The 20,022-nt window shown below is 34.9% G+C and overlaps 1 protein-coding gene across 3 annotated transcripts in view; it reads right to left on the reverse strand.

Moving 5' to 3' along the window:
* LOC128994606 (inactive dipeptidyl peptidase 10-like) overlaps positions 1 to 20,022 on the reverse strand; it is a 221,978-nt gene that overhangs the window by 44,651 nt on the left and 157,305 nt on the right. For all 3 annotated transcript variants that reach the window (XM_054419269.1, XM_054419268.1, XM_054419270.1), the window contains 2 exons: positions 1,733 to 1,943; positions 36 to 130 (listed from right to left, as the gene is read on the reverse strand). In XM_054419269.1, the coding sequence (XP_054275244.1) occupies positions 36 to 130; positions 1,733 to 1,943 (306 nt within the window). The remainder of the gene's footprint in view (positions 1 to 35; positions 131 to 1,732; positions 1,944 to 20,022) is intronic.

Consider the following 20,022-nt stretch of genomic DNA (forward strand, 5'->3'; position numbering starts at 1 on the left):
AGGCTACGGAGTAAGTTAGTTTGTGTAATACTCACGAAGGTCTGGTTGGTCATGAGGACTCTGGTAGTAAGGTTGGCGGCGTTGAAGATGCTGATTCCCCCCGAGTCATCGCTAAATATCAGCTCTTCTCCTGAAAAAATAGTTTGAGTTAGAGTATGAGTATTATAAAACTTAAAGAATGGTTAAAGGTTAAGAGAGAATTGTGTAATACCTCAGTCATTATTGGTTTTCCACTCAATCAACATATAAAAGGAAATAAAAATCTTCCACCACAATAATTATTTCATAATATTCAGGATGGCAACTTGTAAATCTAATATATAAAATTCTCGTGTCACAGTGTTTGTCTGCAAACTCCTCCGGAACGACTTCACCGATCGTTATGAAATTTGGTGTGTAAATTCTGTAGGTATGCGAATCGGACGTAAACTATTTCCCGTTTCGAAATTCTTAAAGGGCTCCGCCCCAGTGGCTCTGGAGTTTCCCATGTTAACCTTATGAGAAATGGAATTAATGAATCTTAACAGCTGTTTCAATTAAACAAGTTGGTTCTGTTCTATGATGTTCAATAGCATTAAATTTACAAGGATTACCAACAGGGTGCAGCACTATTATTTCTTTTACATTTATGACAACAGCTAATTTGCAACCAAAAGGTGAGTGAGCGTAGCACCTGGAGGCGAGTTAGCGTAGCGAACGAGCTAACCTGAAGGCAAGTGAGCGCAGCGAACGAGCTCCAACCTAAAGGTGAGTGAGCGTAGCGAACGAGCTCCAACCCAAAGGTGAGTGAGCGTAGCGAACGAACTTCAACCTGGAGGCAAGTTAGCGTAGCGAACGAGCTAACCTGAAGGCAAGTGAGCGCAGCGAACGAGCTCCAACCTAAAGGTGAATGAGCGTAGCGAACGAGGTCCAACCCAAAGGTGAGTGAGCGTAGCGAACGAACTTCAACCAGGACGTGATTGAGCGATGCGAACGAGATCATCTTGAAAATTAAACGTAACGGTACTTTCTTTCCATCGGTCTGTCTTAGGGGAAACCTATAACTTAGGCGATACGAAGTTCGCCGGGTCAGCTAGTCTTTTTTATAATTAACTAGACAATTATAAAATAAATAGGCCATCTAAAACCACCGAAATTGAAGCTCAAAGACATATACCAGGTTTTATTTAAAGTACTGTGGTATACAGACAAAAACCTTAGGTTAGGTTTATTTTCCAATGTTTTTCTAGTTTTATATAGTATTTTAATTGCTAATTTTGTATTAGAGATTTTAAAATAATTTTAGTCTAGTGGTTATAGAGTCTTGGGCTTTAGGATGGTTAGCGAGACCGATTGTACCGTCAGCAAAATCACAACAATTTGAAGATATTTAAACCACTTAAACATACGGGTTGTTGTCTATCCGCGCACACGGTCGACCAAAAAAATCAGCCAGTCGCTTATTGAACACCACAGGAGTCAGTGAACTTCAGTTTGAGTTTTGTTGTTTTTCTTTTCTATTTTTTCTTGTTTTTGTGTCTTGGCAGTGCAGGGTTAAACATAATTTTATTAATGACAAACTGTAACTGGCGTTAAAACTGAAAAAGAACCCACCTGATATCCCTAGTTGAGAAATTTTAGACCACTTTCACTTTTAGGAGAACGGTCCAAACTCCTCAAACAAACACTATGTAAAAGTATTTTCTGTTGTCAATTAGGAAATGACACTAGTATTGGAGACTTCAGGACCTACCTGATATCCAGGAGCCGTTGTGGCGTAGCGCGGTTAGGTCGTGTGACAGAATGTCCTGCAGCTTGAGTCTTGTCCCCTTCACTCTGGGACCCTCATCAGGCGGCGTCAGCAGCACTACAGAGGTGACTATCAGCGCCAGCACCATCATGATCACCAGCAGCGCGATCAGGATACCGCGCCAGTTGCGCTGGTTGGTGTTGCTGGACACCAACTGCAACAGAAACAACATGTTTTAGAAATCGTTTAGAAAACCTTGAAACTTTTATTGGTATGTATTTGAAGGATGTTTGCAGACATTTCACGATCAGTAAAATGCAACTCATAAAGGATTTGGGATCTGGAATCTGATCCTCAGGAAAGAAGGTAGCTTAACATGACAACGTTGGTGTAAAACCTTTTGAAGAGCAAGCCTAGAGGTAGAGTGGCTTCGACCTCCGAGGTCCCGGTTTTAATGTGCTTATCACTAAATGGTATAGCTGGTCCATAAGGATGAAGAATATAACCAATTGGTTAGTAAATATAGTAGTAAATATATTACTAACCAATATTTTACTCATAAAATATCTAATGGCTATTTATGTACAAGAGGAATTAAAGAGTTCGTCAACATTCTGCGCAGCTTGAGGCAATGTTTTGCTCGATAGTGTCGGTTGAGATTCATGGAAAGTTTCAAAGTTCTGACGGAAAGAGGAAACGGTTTGAACTGTCGGTGTTAACTCAGTCTAACTTTGTTGTCCGCTGAAGAACTTGACTTCTTCATCCAACCTAATTGCTTTTGGAAACTCACTAATGTCTGCGTCACTTTAATGGCAAACATGTTTCACATTGAATATTTTTTACTTCCGAGTAACCCCTAGCAGGATGGATTTAGAAAAAGTTCGGTTTAGCGCCGTTTATAAAAAACACATACATATAAAGAAGAGTTTTTTGTGATTTATATATTTATTTCAAAAGTATATTAGTGCAGACTATACAATTTTTAAACAAAGGAGTGAGAAAAATATGGGATGGGTAGAGTTTTTAAAGACGAATAAAGGAAAACTTTAATTAAATGGAGATGTATAGATCGTATTAAAAGTAAAATGATTTCTTATTCGCCTGTTGTTATAGTGGGGGCCCAACAATAATGTTATTTTGTATTGAAACAATCCATCAATGGGAGTTTTGGTAATTTATGACTAAAACGACACCAATTTATTGTATTTTATCGTGTTTTATTAATTGTATTTTGTGATTATTGTATTTATGTCATTTGTTTTCATTCCTCCTAATACAAATTAACTTTCAATTACTTTGGTAAGACACTCTAGAACGGTTTAATTGGAAAAGTCAATATTCTAAGAGACCGCCACTGCTTCTTTGATCAAGTTGAACAATGACATGATCAAAAGCTGGTAGACACTCGTTGCTCGGTTTGATTCAAACTCCTCTGCCTCCTGTGGAGTTTTGGCCTTTTTTGATTAGAGGATATAATTAGAATGACTCGGAGTAATAAGAAACTATTTTCAACCGGGTAAAGCACAACGGTTTTATCATGAGTTCATATCTAAAAAATTACTATGACATAAAAAAGTAAAATCAATTTTAGTATATTTACTGACGCTCACACACCCTCATCGACACATTGACTATACATACTATGTATGCATTGAAAAAGATATGATATGTTAGGTACATTTAGTTTATATGGCATGGTTATATGTTTCTACTTTTATGCTGTTTATACTTTTATTTACATGTCAGCTGACTATAAAATATTAATATGATCAGTATTACGTGAAGTGTTAAAATATAGGTATTTACTCAGGGGAGGTATAGAAGAGGCTACGATGACAGCTGAGGGCTTCTTATTAGCTGAGAGAACGCCATTACCGTAACAAAACATTCAACAGCCAGCGGCCTCGGTGGCCTATTGGTTAGCGTACCGGGCTGATATACTATTGGTCCCGGGTTCGAATCCCGCTAGTAGCATTAACTTTTTGTCCAAGATTTTTTTATTATCAGCAAGTTTGGTTGGTTTGGTTTGGTTATTACAGTTTAATTTTATTATTAACTCATTATAAAATTTTAATTAAACAATTTCTAGTTTTATTTAATAAAAAGAATTATTTTTCCGATTACTAAACTTTTGTTATATTATTTCTTTATCAGCAAGTTTGGTTAGTTCGGTTAGGTTATGATAGTTTAATTTTATAATTAAAAAATTGTAAAATTGAATTTGAGGCATTTATAATTTTATTTTATGAACAGAACTATTTTTGCGACTAGTAAACCTTCATTGCCAAAGTACTCTCTACTACAGCGCTGTTCATGGAGGAATTTTGAACTAAATGCCTCATTTGTACCTCCCCTAAGTCAGACCCTAAAATATATCCTACCGGAACACTAATGTCAACTACAAACAGTTCACATTATCAATTATTCCCATGTTAAATTTGTAGCCAGCTTTTTTATCAAAATCGTTGTAGTTGGTGTAGCCACCTACAGATTGTGCTGATCTAAATTACTAAATTCTGCTGAATACACAATCTTTTTAATCAAGTCAAACTTAGGGAATGACTTATGATGAGTTTTGGCAACTGTTACGACCCATCAACCTGGTCAGCAACAAAAAATAAGGTATGAAATAGAATTTTAGATACTAGCGCATTCTGTGACTGGCTCACACAACTACATTCTTTTTTAATAAAAAATTGGCTACAGGTGGTCCATATAGATGGGAAGTCTACTTCAGTCAATAGAATTTCCAAAGAGGCGTGGATAAAATATTGTTCTAATATTCAACCGCATACTGAGTCATAGGCCGCATGAAGAAAATAAATATCATACTTTGATCTCTTTAACCATTGACCGGAACATTGAAATAGATCAAAATAAACTAATACTGCTGTAAGATTTATTTAGTGATTCTCAGAAAAGCTTTGTTGGGAAAGCTATCCGAAAGCTTTAAAAGCAAAGAGCATACCAGAAATGAAGCGCTCCTTTTGTGTTGAGGTTCAAGACGCTAACCATTTGTGTTGGCAATTGTAAATATGCCTAACCTAGCAATGGATTTTTCATTGATTAACTATCTATGGTGATTAATTTGTGTAGATATTTTTTATTCACGTACACAGAGTTATATAAGTGATTATTTTCTTGATCTCAACAATTTTCATTATATTTTTTATATACTTACACAAAAACATACAATGTATTTATTTTTCTTTATACAGAGCACAATGCAAGCCATTTGATCCTATAGTATCGTACAAACTATAGGGATAGATCAATAGCAGCTACGTTCACAATGGCCCGTACATTTCGTAAATGGATATTGGCTTTGTCATTCATTGTCAGAGGAATTATTTCTGTGAAGTTAAGTGCTTTCAGGATGAACCTTTCTTATTTTAGGTAGATCATGTATTTTTTGTCCCAGGACGCTGGGCACGAGCCCGGAATTGTTTTTCAAATTACTTCAGGCTAGACCTAGGGGTTGCGGCATTATCACTAATAAAATCTGTTTGTGATTTGGCTGGATTTGAACCTGGGACCTTATAGGGACTGAAGTCCCACGCTCTAACCACTGAATGAGGTAAACCATGAATAGGCTGTGTTACGTTAACGTATTATCATTTTTAAATTGTTGGTTTTGCCTATTTATCCTCGTTTGTAGACTAGGCAGACATACGGACACACTTTTGAAGACATGTATTAAACGCTTGATTGTACTTCAATTCTTCTGTATTATAGCAACAGGGGCTTTGAATTATTAAAATTGTATACTATAGATGCGATCTACAAAAATATAGAAAAGCTATAGTTGTATATAGTTTGATCGTATACAATTACACTAACATGTTAAGCTAACACCAAACAACATTCAACAGGTTAAACTATTTAAATCAGGCTTTTATATTTACAGTATATGGTTTACAAATTTAATACATATTTTTTATATAATAAAACACTTAAATAAACCTTAAGTGGAAATAAATTGAGCTAAACACTACAGCCTATTGAATTTGTTATATGTTAATTTTATATTTAAGTGTTAGGCATAGCCTACTATTATTAAATTATCACAATAGTTATGTTGTGGGGTTTCTGTAGGTTAGGTTTTAAAGGTTACCTTTGAAATAAATGCTTCTTTTAAATCGGGGTAATTGAGTAACGGTGAAAAGTAAGGAAGATTAATGGACGCTGTTTCAAGGGATAAATGAAATCGGTCGTCAAAGAGTAGACAAATGGAAGTGTGGCGGTGACGTCACACGACATGTCCGAACATGTACAACGTGAGTAATGGTGGACATGCCACGTGGATGATTAAGCGTCTTCGATACCGATACAAACATATGGGAGCAAACCCCGCTCAATATGATTGTGACGTCACTTGACATGTCCGAACATGTACAACGTGAGTAATGGTGGACATGACATGCCACGTGGATGATTAAGCGTCTTCGACGCCGATACAAACATATGGGAGCAAAACCCGCTCAATATGATTGTGACGTCACTTGACATGTCCGAACATGTACAACGTGAGTAATTGTGGACATGCCACGTGGATGATTAAGCGTCTTCGACGCCGATACAAACATATTGGAGCAAAACCCCGCTCAATATGATAGTGACGTCACTTGACATGTCCAAACATGTACAACGTGAGTACAGTTAATGGTTGACATGCCACGTGGATGATTAAGCGTCTTCGATACCGATACATATGGGGTCAAAACCCGCTCAATATGATTGTGACGTCACACGACATGTCCGAACATGTACAACGTGAGTAATGGTGGACACGCCACGTGGTTGATTAAGCGTCTTCGACACCGATTCAAACATATGGGAGCAAAAACCCGCTCAAAATGATTGTGACGTCACTTGACATGTCCGAACATGTACAACGTGAGTAATGGTGGACATGCCACGTGGATGATTAAGCGTCTTCGACGCCGATACAAACATATGGGAGCAAACCCCGCTCAATATGATTGTGACGTCACTTGACATGTCCGAACATGTACAACGTGAGTACAGGTAATGGTTGACATGCCACGTGGATGATTAAGCATCTTCGACACCGATACAAACATATGGGAGCAAAAACCCGCTCAATATGATTGTGACGTCACTTGACATGTCCGAACATGGACAACGTGAGGAATGGTGGACATGCCACGTGGATGATTAAGCGTCTTCGACGCCGATACAAACATATGGGAGCAAAACCCGTTCAATATGATTGTGACGTCATTAAACATGTCCGAAAGTAAAAGAAAAAAATGCATCTTTGACTCCAATGCAGATATATCGAAATAATCAATGCTCGCTGTTATGTGTAGAAGTGCGGAAGTTAAACAACAGAATAAAGAATAGGCTACATGACAACTCCTTATTCTGTGATTTATTTCCTCACATAAAAACCCTAGTAATTTTGTTTAAGTAAAGTTATTTCAGTAATTTGAATAAGTTATTATTATGTTGGCGAAGTAGTATCTGTTGCATCTGTTCATAACCTCCTCTAATATAATGCCGCGACGTTAGTGTGCCGACGTCGCTCCGGCCGGTTTGTTGGTTTATTTCCATGGTTATAACCGTTATAACAAACACGAAAACATACACATTGAGTATACGCTCTATTAGGAATCACGGAAACAGCTGTTTCAGAAGGCCGGAACAGCGGTGTTGCCAATCTTGTATCACCGCGGCCTTGTTTTCGAGAAGGCTATATCAGTAAAGTTATCTGCTGTTCGTTCATAGCATGAAATCCACATGGAAGCTATTGTGGAAGCTACATTATGGACGCGCCAACGTGCCAAGTTAACAAACAGCTTGTTTAGAGGATAGTGTAGGTGCCAGTAGCAAACAAAAAAGTAGTTCATCACACGAGCAAAAATAGTATTTTCTCCGAAAATGTCTTTCGGCCTAGAGCTCATCTTATTACAGTCATTGTAATCTTTAGCGATAAATTGTTTAAAAAACAAAACACTTTCCTTCCTGATAAACTATTGTCGGGACTGAAACGTCGTAAGTTTGTTGCAGTAGAAGTCACACTTTAGAATGACAGAACATAATACGCAATGTTCAAAGTGAAATATTCAGAATTTCTCGGTCGAAGTTTGTGCAGAAACATTTTCTTCGCTCCCAGGTGACACGTAAACCCTTGTGAGAGCATTGAGGCATACAACCGTCGTGAATGAATTACCACCCCTCGCAGCCGTTGTCGCTTTGTTTGAGTAAACACTGTTTGTAGATCATTGGCTTATAAACGAATGGTTGGTGAGCTAACTCCCAATGATACAAAATAAATGTAATAATAGTTGGTATTTGTTTACTTTTCATCAGTTTGATTTGGATATTACTTTATGAATCTTGAGTAAATAAGTTTGCTAAAACCTATGAAGATTATATTCCAATTTTTTTATGCTTCGGAATTTTATAGTTTCAGTATAGACGGGATTGTGAAATAACTTGATTTTAAAATTGCATAAGAATATCATAAGTATTTTTACTAAAACAATACACTGGTTTGTAGAAATATAAAGTATGACTACTTTGAAATGTTTGTATGAAAACTTTTTCATGTGAAAAATATAATATAGCCAGTTAAAATATGGGTATTTTGTCTGTCCACATAACACATTGATTTATTAAAATATATCACGAATGGAGCTTTTAATAAAAATGCAAACTGATTTGTACAACAATAAATCATTTTTATATATATTTCAATCCAAAGCGTCGTTTTATCATCTTTAAAGTGGCAAACTATTTATAGAGTCTTCATCGTTATTTATTGTACCATTCATTCGTTTTCTATTATGTAAGGTTATATACTTTTAAAAATTTGTATGCAGGTATTTAGAATACTCCGTAACTCTGAAGAATGAATTTATTTAATATACATTTTCAGTACCGGTTATCACAGAGATTTAATAATCTTTTAATAATTCAGACTGCTTCTGAAATCCCTATAAGTTAACTATTCGTAACTGCAATTTAGTAAAACATTATGGGTTACCTCCAGTTATACCTTTTATTTGACTTATATTATTTACATTATTTGTTATATACAAGTTTGCTTTTGTGGACCACGTACTCAACCCCCTGTAATTCCATTGAACATAGAACTACAATTATTATATTCAATGGTTCTAGCGCTCAAATGTTTGAGAGGTTTTATTCATGAAACAGAAAACAGCTGATGTCAAACAATACACCATCTGTTTCATATCCCCAGATTTCGCTTGATAATCAATTTCGTCTCGGATGTTGGTACAACTGGACATCGGAAAACGTCATCTGTCACTCCTCTGTAATCTATAAATATATTTTGATTTATTGACGTTCCAATACAAGTTTAACCAGACTTGTAACGACCAATCGTATAGTCTATACAGGGTGACAAAAAAGTCTGGAAACGGCCTAATATCTTTTTAACTAAATCCGTTAGAAAAGTCAAACCTTTCACATCAACTTACATGTATAAAAACGACTTTTTCCAAGAGTTTTCATGTTTTTACCTCTACCAGGGGACGACCCACGAGGAGTTGGTACGTAATCTTTAATGTAAGCATAGGTTGATATGCACATCATTTCAAAGATCTGGTGAAGTGGAGTTCATTGCCGGAAACCGCGTCTCAAAAGGTTCATCCGTTACAAAATGGCGGCTGTTCAAAGTTCTTGTGGAATATACCTTTACAGGCCTTAGTATTGGTAAATACTCGTATTAAAGATTATCTTGAGAGCTGAAATTGTATTTTAAAGTCAACTAGCTCATAGACTAAGTTTATTCAATCTTCAAAACAAATTTAACCGGGTTTTAGATTTCCCGGCTAATTTTGACTATGAGTATTTACCATTACTAAGGCCTGTGCAGGTATATTCCGCAAAAACTTTGAAATGCCACCATTTTGTAACGGATGAACCTTTTTTAACGCGGTTTCCGGCATTGAACTCCACTTGACCACACCTTTAAAATGATGTGCATATCAACCTACGCTTACATTAAAGATTATGTACCTACTCCTCATGGGCCGTCCCCTGGTGAAGGTACAAAAATGGTAATGCTTGCAAAAAGTAGTTTTTATACATATAAGTTGATGTGAAAGGTTTGAATTTTTTAACGAATTTAGTTAAAAATATATCAAGCCGTTTCCAGACTTTTTTGTCACCCTGTATATAATCCAATGTATGTATGATTGTTTGTTTGTTTGTTCGTCCTTTATGGACTCCGAAACCACTCGACAGATTGTAATGAAACTTTTAGGCATTATTAAGCATTATTCAAGGATGGTTTGTGTGAAGTTTGGTGCAGATCCGTCAAAAGGGCTCTACCCCAGTGGCACTGGAGTTTCCCATGTTAACCCTATGAGAACTCATATTTAAATGGAATTAAAGAATCTTAACAGCTGGTTCAACTAAACAATTTGATTCTGTGATGTTAAATAGCATTAAAAAGTTTACCAACAGGGTGCAGCACTATTATTTTTTTTATTTATGACAACAGCTAATTTGCAACCAAAAGGTGAGCGAGCGTAGCGAACGAACTTAAACCTGGAGGCGAGTTAGCGTAGCGAACGAGCTAACCTGAAGGCAAGTGAGCGCAGCGAACGAGCTCCAACCTAAAGGTGAGTGAGCGTGGCGTACGAACTTCAACCAGGACGTGATTGAGCCATGCGAACGAGCTCATCTTGAAAATGAACGAGCAATTGACATAATACCACATTAGGACAGGACGACGTCTGTCGGGCCAGCTAGTGGTAAATAAAAATTACAGGTAAATTTAGTTTGTCTTCGATTTTAGTTGAATGGAAGAATAGATCTTCAGAGTATAGAATACAACCATTGATTAAACATACTTAATTGTATATTTTATTGTCCTCAAGGATCAGCTGAAGACAGCTTTAAAAGAGTTTTAATTAGTTTATGCATAAGGGGGTTTGTTTACTAATTTTAGTTTGTTATTTATTCAAATTTACAATGCCTTTTCACAAACATCATAAATTACACTGTTAAACTGCTAGTTCCTGGTTGAGACCACAGTTACTGAGTTAAAGCTTTGTTTCCCTTGTCTGTGGTTAAAGACAAGAAAATCGTTTTCAGAAAGGGTTTGGTAAAATAATTTAGGGCCCAGTAAGTTTACCGAGGACTCCAAGGACACATTTTCTTAGGTTTTCGTAAAGCGTAAGATTGATACTATTTTACACTTTATTGAATTGAATAGTTTTGACAGATATAACAGATATTACAGTTATCAAATATTAAATGTTTTCTACAGTAGTTTTTTTTACAACTATTCAATACGCTGTTGTGAAACTCATAGCAAGTTACTAAAAAAGTTACGAGTTAGAAAACAAACAAATGAGTTAAAATAAACTAAAAACACGTGGTAAACGAATCAGAACCAAGCAGATGGAAACCTTTAGAGCCATCGGAGTGGGACTTACAATTTAATTACCGAGAGACAACTTTTATCCAAGAAAGTGCCAAACAAAGATTTAATGTCCGCCGGCCATCATCGACTTACGAACTTTCACTTCTCGTAAAAACTTTTGGTCTGAAATTGCTTAATGAATTTACAAATTATGGACCGTTTTGCTTACTCGAATTAGCTAGATCAAAATTATTAGAGCATGAGATCTGTTTATTTGTTACTTAAAAGTATGTAATAATATACGAATTTACAGATCATACTGGACCCTTTATAAATAAACTTATTTATATTTAAACCTGTATGTACGTAGTAGGTTGGCAGCTTTGGCTATTATCCAATAGTCAATGCTAGTAGTTAAATATTTTGAATTGAAATCATAATTAATGTATAACGAAGGATGAAATATAATTTTTTAATTCCGTATATTATATTAATGCTATTACTAGAATTAAAGCTTTGATATTATGTGTTGTGAAAATACTAAGGGAACTTTATTAATTTCGCACAAAAATAAGATTTCACTTGTTTTCTAGTACGTATGGATGCATTTTTTGGAAGTTCAAGTGTGGTTTTTGGTCAGAGAAATTATGTTTGAAGTACAGTAATTATTATAAAATAAGATTTAATTACTCAAAAGCCGCGTGACTTTTATCTTAATTATTTGGTTGCAAAATTATAGTTTTCGAGTCAAAACCTCTTTTGAAAAGGAATACTATACTGAATACTCCAAAGTTTAATAGTTGTGTAAAATATTATGCAACATATTTTCAAAACGAGGCGTCTGTCTTAAAATTAAATATGGGAAACTGAATTCCTATATGTGCAATTGGTGCAATTTACTTAAATCCATAGAGGATTAAAAATTATTAGAGGATTAATCTTACACTTTCCAGAACAAATAACTTTGGCAGAAATATAAAAAAATTACAACATTGTCTAATGGAGTTGAACCTTGACAATTATATCTTGATGTAACTTAGTAGCTACTAATTAAATTGGGTTTGGCGATAAGATGTTGTTGAAATTAATCTAATCCAAATCTGTGCTTTAGATGAGGCGCAGAGAGATCAGCAACTTCTGACAAACAACTCTAATGAAAAAAGCTTAATTTGGTCTCCAGAGCCGAGAACAACATGCAAATGCGCGTCAAACATGTCTGAAGGCCATTAGAGATTTCGCGAACAATGTTTAAATTTTGTGGGGAAATTAGGTACTTTTAATACGCTTAGTGTTAGAAACAATCTTACATTGTTCAACAGTAGTAATTTGAATTTTTTTAGTGTTTTTGAATAAAGGTCGCCGTAAACCTGTTTTTGTCTAAATTTGAAAAGATCTAACAGAAAGGTGCGAGCTGTCCATAAATATGAATATACTAACTCTATAAGGTAATCATTGGTACCCCCTATACATTCCCCACATACATACCCCACATACATACCCCTATACATACCCCACATACATACCCCACATACATACCCCCTATACATACCCTCTATACATAACCCCCTATACATACCCCCCTTTACATACCCCCAAAACATATCCCATATACTTAAGTGTTGAGCGTTTCAAAGTAAAATTCCCTCCAAAATGAGAAATTTCCCCGTAATATATTACTGAGGGGGTGTGGAGCGGTAGATTGTAGCAGCGATGATCAGTTTTATCCTAAAAATGGTACTTAGAACTACAGTTTTAATCGCTTCCAAGTAAGAAATGTCCCTCGCAATATCACCCCTAGAAGTCGGAATGTTAGCGGAAGGATCAGTTGCGTTATCCTGAGATCGCAGACAGCAGCTTTAAGTGCCCTTGCCTCGAGGATCTGTTACTACTTCGATAACATCTCGAATTCCGTCGACGACTGTAATACAACGCTTGTTCTACTTGAAACATTCGAGATCAAAGGATACAGAACTAAAGTACTCTCATGTACCGCTTTGAGACAGGACTTCAAGTCGCAAAACATCCGACGTCCTGACTTGTCTCTAGGAATTTGTTCACATTCCAGATTGAATAGATGCTTTTACCTATTCGGCTAAATTTAAAATCTGATTGGTTTACTGTCAATATACTAACAGATTATAAAATACTTTTTTGGTTTGTCTAAGGCGTGTTAATGCAATATTACACTCAAGACGAATCAAATAATCTAACTGGTATCAAAACGAATTTGTATGTTGACCTAGTATTCTAGTTGAAAATTCGTGCTGTGTAATATAGGTTATAAATACTCTGGATACCACAAGATACACTTGTAAATAATAATGAAACTCGCTCGCAAATAAAGGCCTTTTTATTTATTTATTTATTTGTATAACAGAGTTTACCACAAACCTTTATAGTGTGCTGTGTGTACTAATAAATACTATGGTGTAAATCTATCTTATAACAGAATTACGAGTTTATATGGCATGAGGCAAATTTAGTTGCACGAGCCGTTCATATACACAGAGTGTGTTTCGACCAAGTTTCTACTCCCTACCCTAGTTTTTCGATACCGATACTTTGATCGGTGTTGTGACATAAAAAACGATGCAGTTTTCTTACTTAGATAACTTTCTTAGATAATCTAAGTAAGTAGTCTTTTCAGTTTGGTTTGGTAAAAAATCTAAGGTTTGGACAGAAATCAGTGATAATCAGCAGGACACAATCGGTGGCTCAGTTTTTTTCCTTTCCATTCTAAAGCTGGCTTTAATTTTTAAATGGGACATTGACTACGTAAAGTGACTCTTTTTGACTCGAGCTCAAGTTTCGCCGGAAAATTAGCGAGGGTTGAAATGACGCTTTTCGCCCGTGTTATAAACTTAAGTTTTCTTCATATTAGGCTATAACGTTATTAATTTATCAAACTAAGTTGCAAAACAAAAATACTTTATGTAAAGAAAATCTAACAAAGCGACTTATAACTTGTTTTAAATTTTGCTAATGCAAACTAACAGCGGATTAGTAAACGATTCAATCATTTCGTCTATTATGAATGTGTTAGAGTACATTATCGTTATATCGAACTATTGAAGTGAAGAAATGCAAGAATAAGGTACGACCAATTAAGTTAATCGAAACATAATTTCGACTCATTTCTTGCAATCAAAGTTTACAACAGCTGACATTTACTCGATAGGGACTAAAAAAGCTTTTTACCCCCTAGGGAGTAAAATAACTACTTTAATTACGCAAAGCTTGTATTAAAAACATCAGTTTTTGCTGCATTTGAACGATGTAGGATTATTGTAATAAACGCGCAAGAAAGATTGCAGCTATTATTTAAACATGGCCATATGCAACAGTTTGATTCAGCGAGTAGACCATATCAATGCTGGCCGACTTGGCAACAAAGGAAATATAAATCAGAATGCACCCAGTTGTCAACAGTTCATTCAATCCGTCTGCATACCTTTGTCTTAAACATAGGATATTTTGAAAAATCTTGGAAAATATAAGAAAAATTAGCGACAATTCAATGTTTAATCCATACGAAATTGTAGTTATCAAGTTCTACTCATAAAATTAAATATATTACTGTAACACCAAACGAAATAAAAATCAATCAAAGGGAAAAATAACTGAATTGCTTCAACAAAGTTTGGAATTAAATTTATCGTAAAACAAACATTAGCAATACAATAAATCATAGATTTCAAACTACTGTAAATAAGTCGATTTCCCTTACGAAAAAAACTGTACTTTATAGCTCATTCTACCACATTAGGAAAATATAAGAACAGTTTTTACATATTTCTACCAAAATCCACACTTTATTTTATTTTTTTAAGGGGGCTCATTCTATTTCATTTTTTTTAAGAAAGAAAATATGCTGGAATTATTGAAAAATCATTGAAAACTAAATAAAATTTAGAAACTTTTTTTGTCTCTTGCAATTTTTTTGTAAGGTTAATGGTTTTCGTGAAATTTTGCATCAAATATTTTAAATGGCCGCCATTTTGAAACGGTTAATGATTTTTAGCGAATTTCCCTATAGGGAAGTAGCTATTACCGTAGGTCTCATGGTAAGACTTAGGCCCGGGACCGATTTACTTTTTCATTTTGATGTCCCCAGAGGCCAAAAACACCACTCGTTCAAATTTTTATATATGTATATATATATATATATATATATATATATATATATATATATGTGTCCGTGAACACGATAACTTGAGTAATTTTTATCCGATTTTGATGAAATTTGGTTTGAAGGTGTAAGGCGGGATAAACTTGAATGAGTTCGCGATCCAGCATGATCGGACCATGGAAACAGGGTTTTATAGGGGGTTTTATGGGGTAAAAATTGGTTTTTCTCACTTTTGACCCTCAAAACACAAAATTTCCCAATTTTTCTCTAAACCTTCTTAAAGAGCTTAAAAAAACAAACAATTCAGTATATCAAAGTGTTTTTGTACGGTTATTGGTTACGGAGGAAACTAAAAAAATGGTAAATTTAAAATTCCCATGTTATTCTTATGGAGAATATAGTAAAATGTTGTAGTTTGCTTGTTTATGGATATCTTTTGATCAAACTTGGCAAATATATTCATTTTATACCAAGCAATAATTATTTTACTTAAAACACACAATTTATTAGTTTCCTTGTAGCGGCAAACCTAGGTACTCGTTAAACCTAATGTTATTTAAATAGATCAATTGAAAATCAATTCAGCCAAATGGAAATTCGCTTAGGCGTCAGGTTTGCTGCAGCGGGGGTATTTAGTATAATTTCTAACGATAATAGGTCTTAATAAGATTAACATTTTTGAAAAATATCAAAGCTGTATCTCAAACCGTTTAGGAGTTATTAGTTTTTTTTGTAAAAAACACATAAATACTGACAGTCGGTAAACTAGACACCACAGACCCATGTTCCTATGGTGAAATGTGTTTGTCTTGACCTAAGGAATAACACTATATACAATAGTCCAGTCAAGTAAAACATCCGTGTGTGCAAAAGGTCATGTAGTTCTGGTTTTTTAGTATGTTGTTAGGACCTATACCACAAGTAAGAAACCAAGTTTGCAGCTTCGAAAGACCTGTGCTACCGGCGTAGTAGCCAAAAAACCGTAAAAATTGTACACTTTTTTCACTTTTTGCTAAATATCTCCTAAAGTATGCCTCTGACATAAAGTGTTGCCTTATTCTTTCTTAATAAAATTCGCTACATTTTGAGACTATAACGACTCCAGTACGTCTATTATTAGTGAATATACCATACTTTAAAAACTATATAAATTTTAAAAAAAATAAAAAAAATTTGTCATGGTCAATTATTTTGAGCCACATCGTTAAAAATACACATCCACCAGAAAATATATACAGGAGTAAATGAAAGAAAATTTTATAAGCTTTAATTTGAGCCCCAGCTAGCACTTATAGATAACAAATAGAACGTGATCAACAGATGTTAAAACCAGTGTGGAAATAATTATCAACATTATTTACAGTTTATACTCCACCTGTTGCTTTTGTTGTTGGCATTGACCAAAAACACCCGATCAGCTGATCAGAGAAGTTTTGGTCTGGTTTATGGAAAGATCTGACTATCTATCAAAGGAAGGGGTGGCCGAGACATGCAATTTTTAACAGTGTTTTGGCAAGGTGGTCAATGGGAATAAGTTTAATGATAAACATATGTAAGGTATTAGAAAGCTTCTGACGTATCCTTTGTCCCACTGGAGAACTGCATATGGATATGAGGCCTGCTCGTATCATTCGAGATAGCAATGATGTGATAAACTCAGAACCTGGTTAAAACTTCACCGGCCATTTAAAGTTACTGACTGATGTCTTTCAGTATTGGTTTAGTGGGAGCTCCTGCGATAAATTGTCACATAGCCCAACAACTTGGCATAGCCGTTTGGTCAGGCCAAAAACAAATTCAGCAATTTGCTCAATATGGTAAAAGTAAATAACTTGCTGATTTGGCTTAGGTTTTCATAGAAAAAAACTCCACCAAGAAAGTCTTAAGATTGGCAGGGATTAAATACTACTACTACTACTGTGGCTCTTTATGATGGTGACATTAAAATTGACACTTTGAATCGCCTTCGTTACAAGACGTTTGCCTCTTTGAAAAACATCAACCTTGCCCGTCTACCACCATAGAGGCCACCATGCTCTTCGGTGCAACCACCAAGATCAGAAATGGTTTGGTGTTGACAAAAATCCTACAGATTGAGGATAAAAGCTCGACTATCAAGGACTTAACCCTGTTTCTTCTATTATGGATACTGTTCCCAAAATGCTTCTACGCAAAATATCGTGTAAGTGCAAAAAGGGTTGCAGCGGCAGATGTAGCTGCCGTAAAGCTAGGCTGAAATGTTCCGTCCTTTGCCAAGCCTGTAGCGGAAAATCATGCAAAGATACTCCCAGACTGGATCTGAAGGCTTCAGATGACGAGGACAAGGATTTTACAATTGAGTTTTCATCGGTCAACCCGGCCAACATCGGCAACAGAGCAGCACCCCCTTTATTTTAACATTTTCCTGAACCAGGGTTGTCGAAATGCAAGAAAACTAATTACATACTTGTGTTATTATAAGTCACATGTAATACAATTATTCCATTTATTATATGAACTATCCATAAAATGGTGCTACATGTTTGCCGTCAAGAGTATGTTTTCTGCTAATTCCAAATTTTAATAACCCAATATTTTTAATGCTTTTCACGGCTGAAAAGTTTTCTCAAAGAGGAAATGTGGTATATAAGAGGAACGTTAAATTTATTTTTTACACAAATACTAACCATTTATCCTTTAACTACAAGAAGTAATAAACAAAATAAAGTTTTGTCTTGAAAGGCAAGTATAAGCGATAAACCTTTTGGTTTAGTTTTTTTTTAACATATACTTACATGACAAAGTAGCATTACTTTTTATTACAGATGTGTTAAATAGTTTGTTTACTTTTATTTCTGCGAAATCCCATCCATACATAATATGTTATCTTCCATTTTTGAAATATCCATTGGGTCAATACGTGCTCGCTGGGGCTCAAATTAAAGCTAATTAAATTATCTTTCATTTACTCCTGTATATATTTTCTCGTAGATGAGTATTTTTAACAATATGGAACAAAATAATTGACCATGACAAAACTTTTAAATTTTTTTTTAATTTCTTTAGTTTTTAAAGTATTGTATATTCACTAATAATAGACGTACTGGAGTCGTTATAGTCTCAAAATGTAGCGAATTTTATCCAGTCTAAGAATGAATAAGGCAACACTTTCTGTCAGAGGCATACTTTAGGAGATATTTAGCAAAAAGTGAAAAAAGTGTACAATTTTTACGGTTTTTTGGCTACTACGCCGGTAGCACAGGTCTTTCGAAGCTGCAAACTTGGTTTCTTACTTGTAGTATAGGTCCTAACAACATACTAAAAAACCAGAACTACATGACCTTTTGCATGCAAGGCCGCTTTTTTATGTTTAATTTGACTGGACTACAAGTGTCCAGAGAGTTACGGGACGCCCTGTATAATTGTAGTATTCAAACAATTATACACCAAACACTAAACAATTGCTAATTTCAAAATATACTTACAATAGTACTTGGTTGTAAGCGGAGAATACATGACTAGAGACATAAGAAGAAGTTTGAACTAAAAGCTGTTTATTTACAAAAGGTCTTACAAAGCATAACAATGGCATAGCAGATTTGAATGTGAAACATAACCCGAACTCACAGCAGACACTAACAATAGATGACTAGTGTACATTACTATTGTGTGTCCATTTGAGAGAAATGCAGAGTAAATAAACTGTAAACTATCAATTAACAAAGAGAATCTTAAAACTTTATATGATTATAATGTATTGGTATAGTATACAAATTAGAAGTATTAACATTTGTTGAGGATTTTTCTTTTGGTCTGCTTAAATTTTTTACATTAACTTATTTGGACATACAAAATCAAGATGAACTAAGTTCGTTTTGATAAAAGAATTGTTTTTAAATAATTGTAAGTAATTGATTAAATTTAAATGAAAAATTCTTCCTTTAGATCAATTTGTCTGATAATGAAGCAATTTTATTAGTTTTTCTTCAAAAGAAGGCTACGAAATTTACTTAGTTGATTTTAGAAACTACCAACACTATCTACTATACTACTATCTACTATAACATAGTATATAATTATTTTTATGTGTAGTTAAGGCATGTCCTAAAGGTAGCAAATGTAGAAGTCTGCTTGAAATAAAATACAGTATGTATATTTGAATCGTTCTTGTTTCATTTTGGTAAATTTAATTAAATGGCAATAACGAAACTTACAAAGTTCAAACATAAATAATATTACACGTTACATTACTTTATAATCCAGCTACTAGGAGGTCATGGATTGTGGATATTAATAGGCATGCACTGTGGATGCGATATTTTTTGGTGTGGATTAACGTTCGCACTAGTGAGTACTACGATTGTCCGCAGTACTATCCTGATAATTAGACCAATTCGTTGATACCAAGGAAAAAATGTGGTTCAGATTCCACTATAAACTGTAGGTCCCTTAGTTGCCATTAGCTGTATGGGCTATTAATTAACAGCTGTGTCTAGTCGGCCTTAGTCACTAACAAGACTACAAGACTAAAAGAACGCGGCACTAATAATAACTTATCTCTCCATTTTACTTGGTTTAAAACACCTACTTTGTATGGTCACAATTTCAATGAAAAGTATTTAAGTATAGACCCGAACGTTAAATTATCTCACACGATTTAGTTGGCTGATGTATTTCCGTTTCTGAGCCATAAGCCTACGTTAAGCATTTCTGTTGAAGTATATTTTCAGCCAAAGTTATGAAAGCACGTTTTGTTACACAGCAGTGATACTGCGAGGGATCATTTGACTTTATGTTAGTTTGTAGCTGGAAAAGTTG

This window comes from Macrosteles quadrilineatus, unplaced genomic scaffold (genome assembly GCF_028750875.1).
Source record: "Macrosteles quadrilineatus isolate MER2022 unplaced genomic scaffold, UCM_ALF_1.0 Scaffold_5__1_contigs__length_97177068, whole genome shotgun sequence".
NCBI classification, from domain to species: Eukaryota; Metazoa; Arthropoda; class Insecta; order Hemiptera; family Cicadellidae; genus Macrosteles; species Macrosteles quadrilineatus.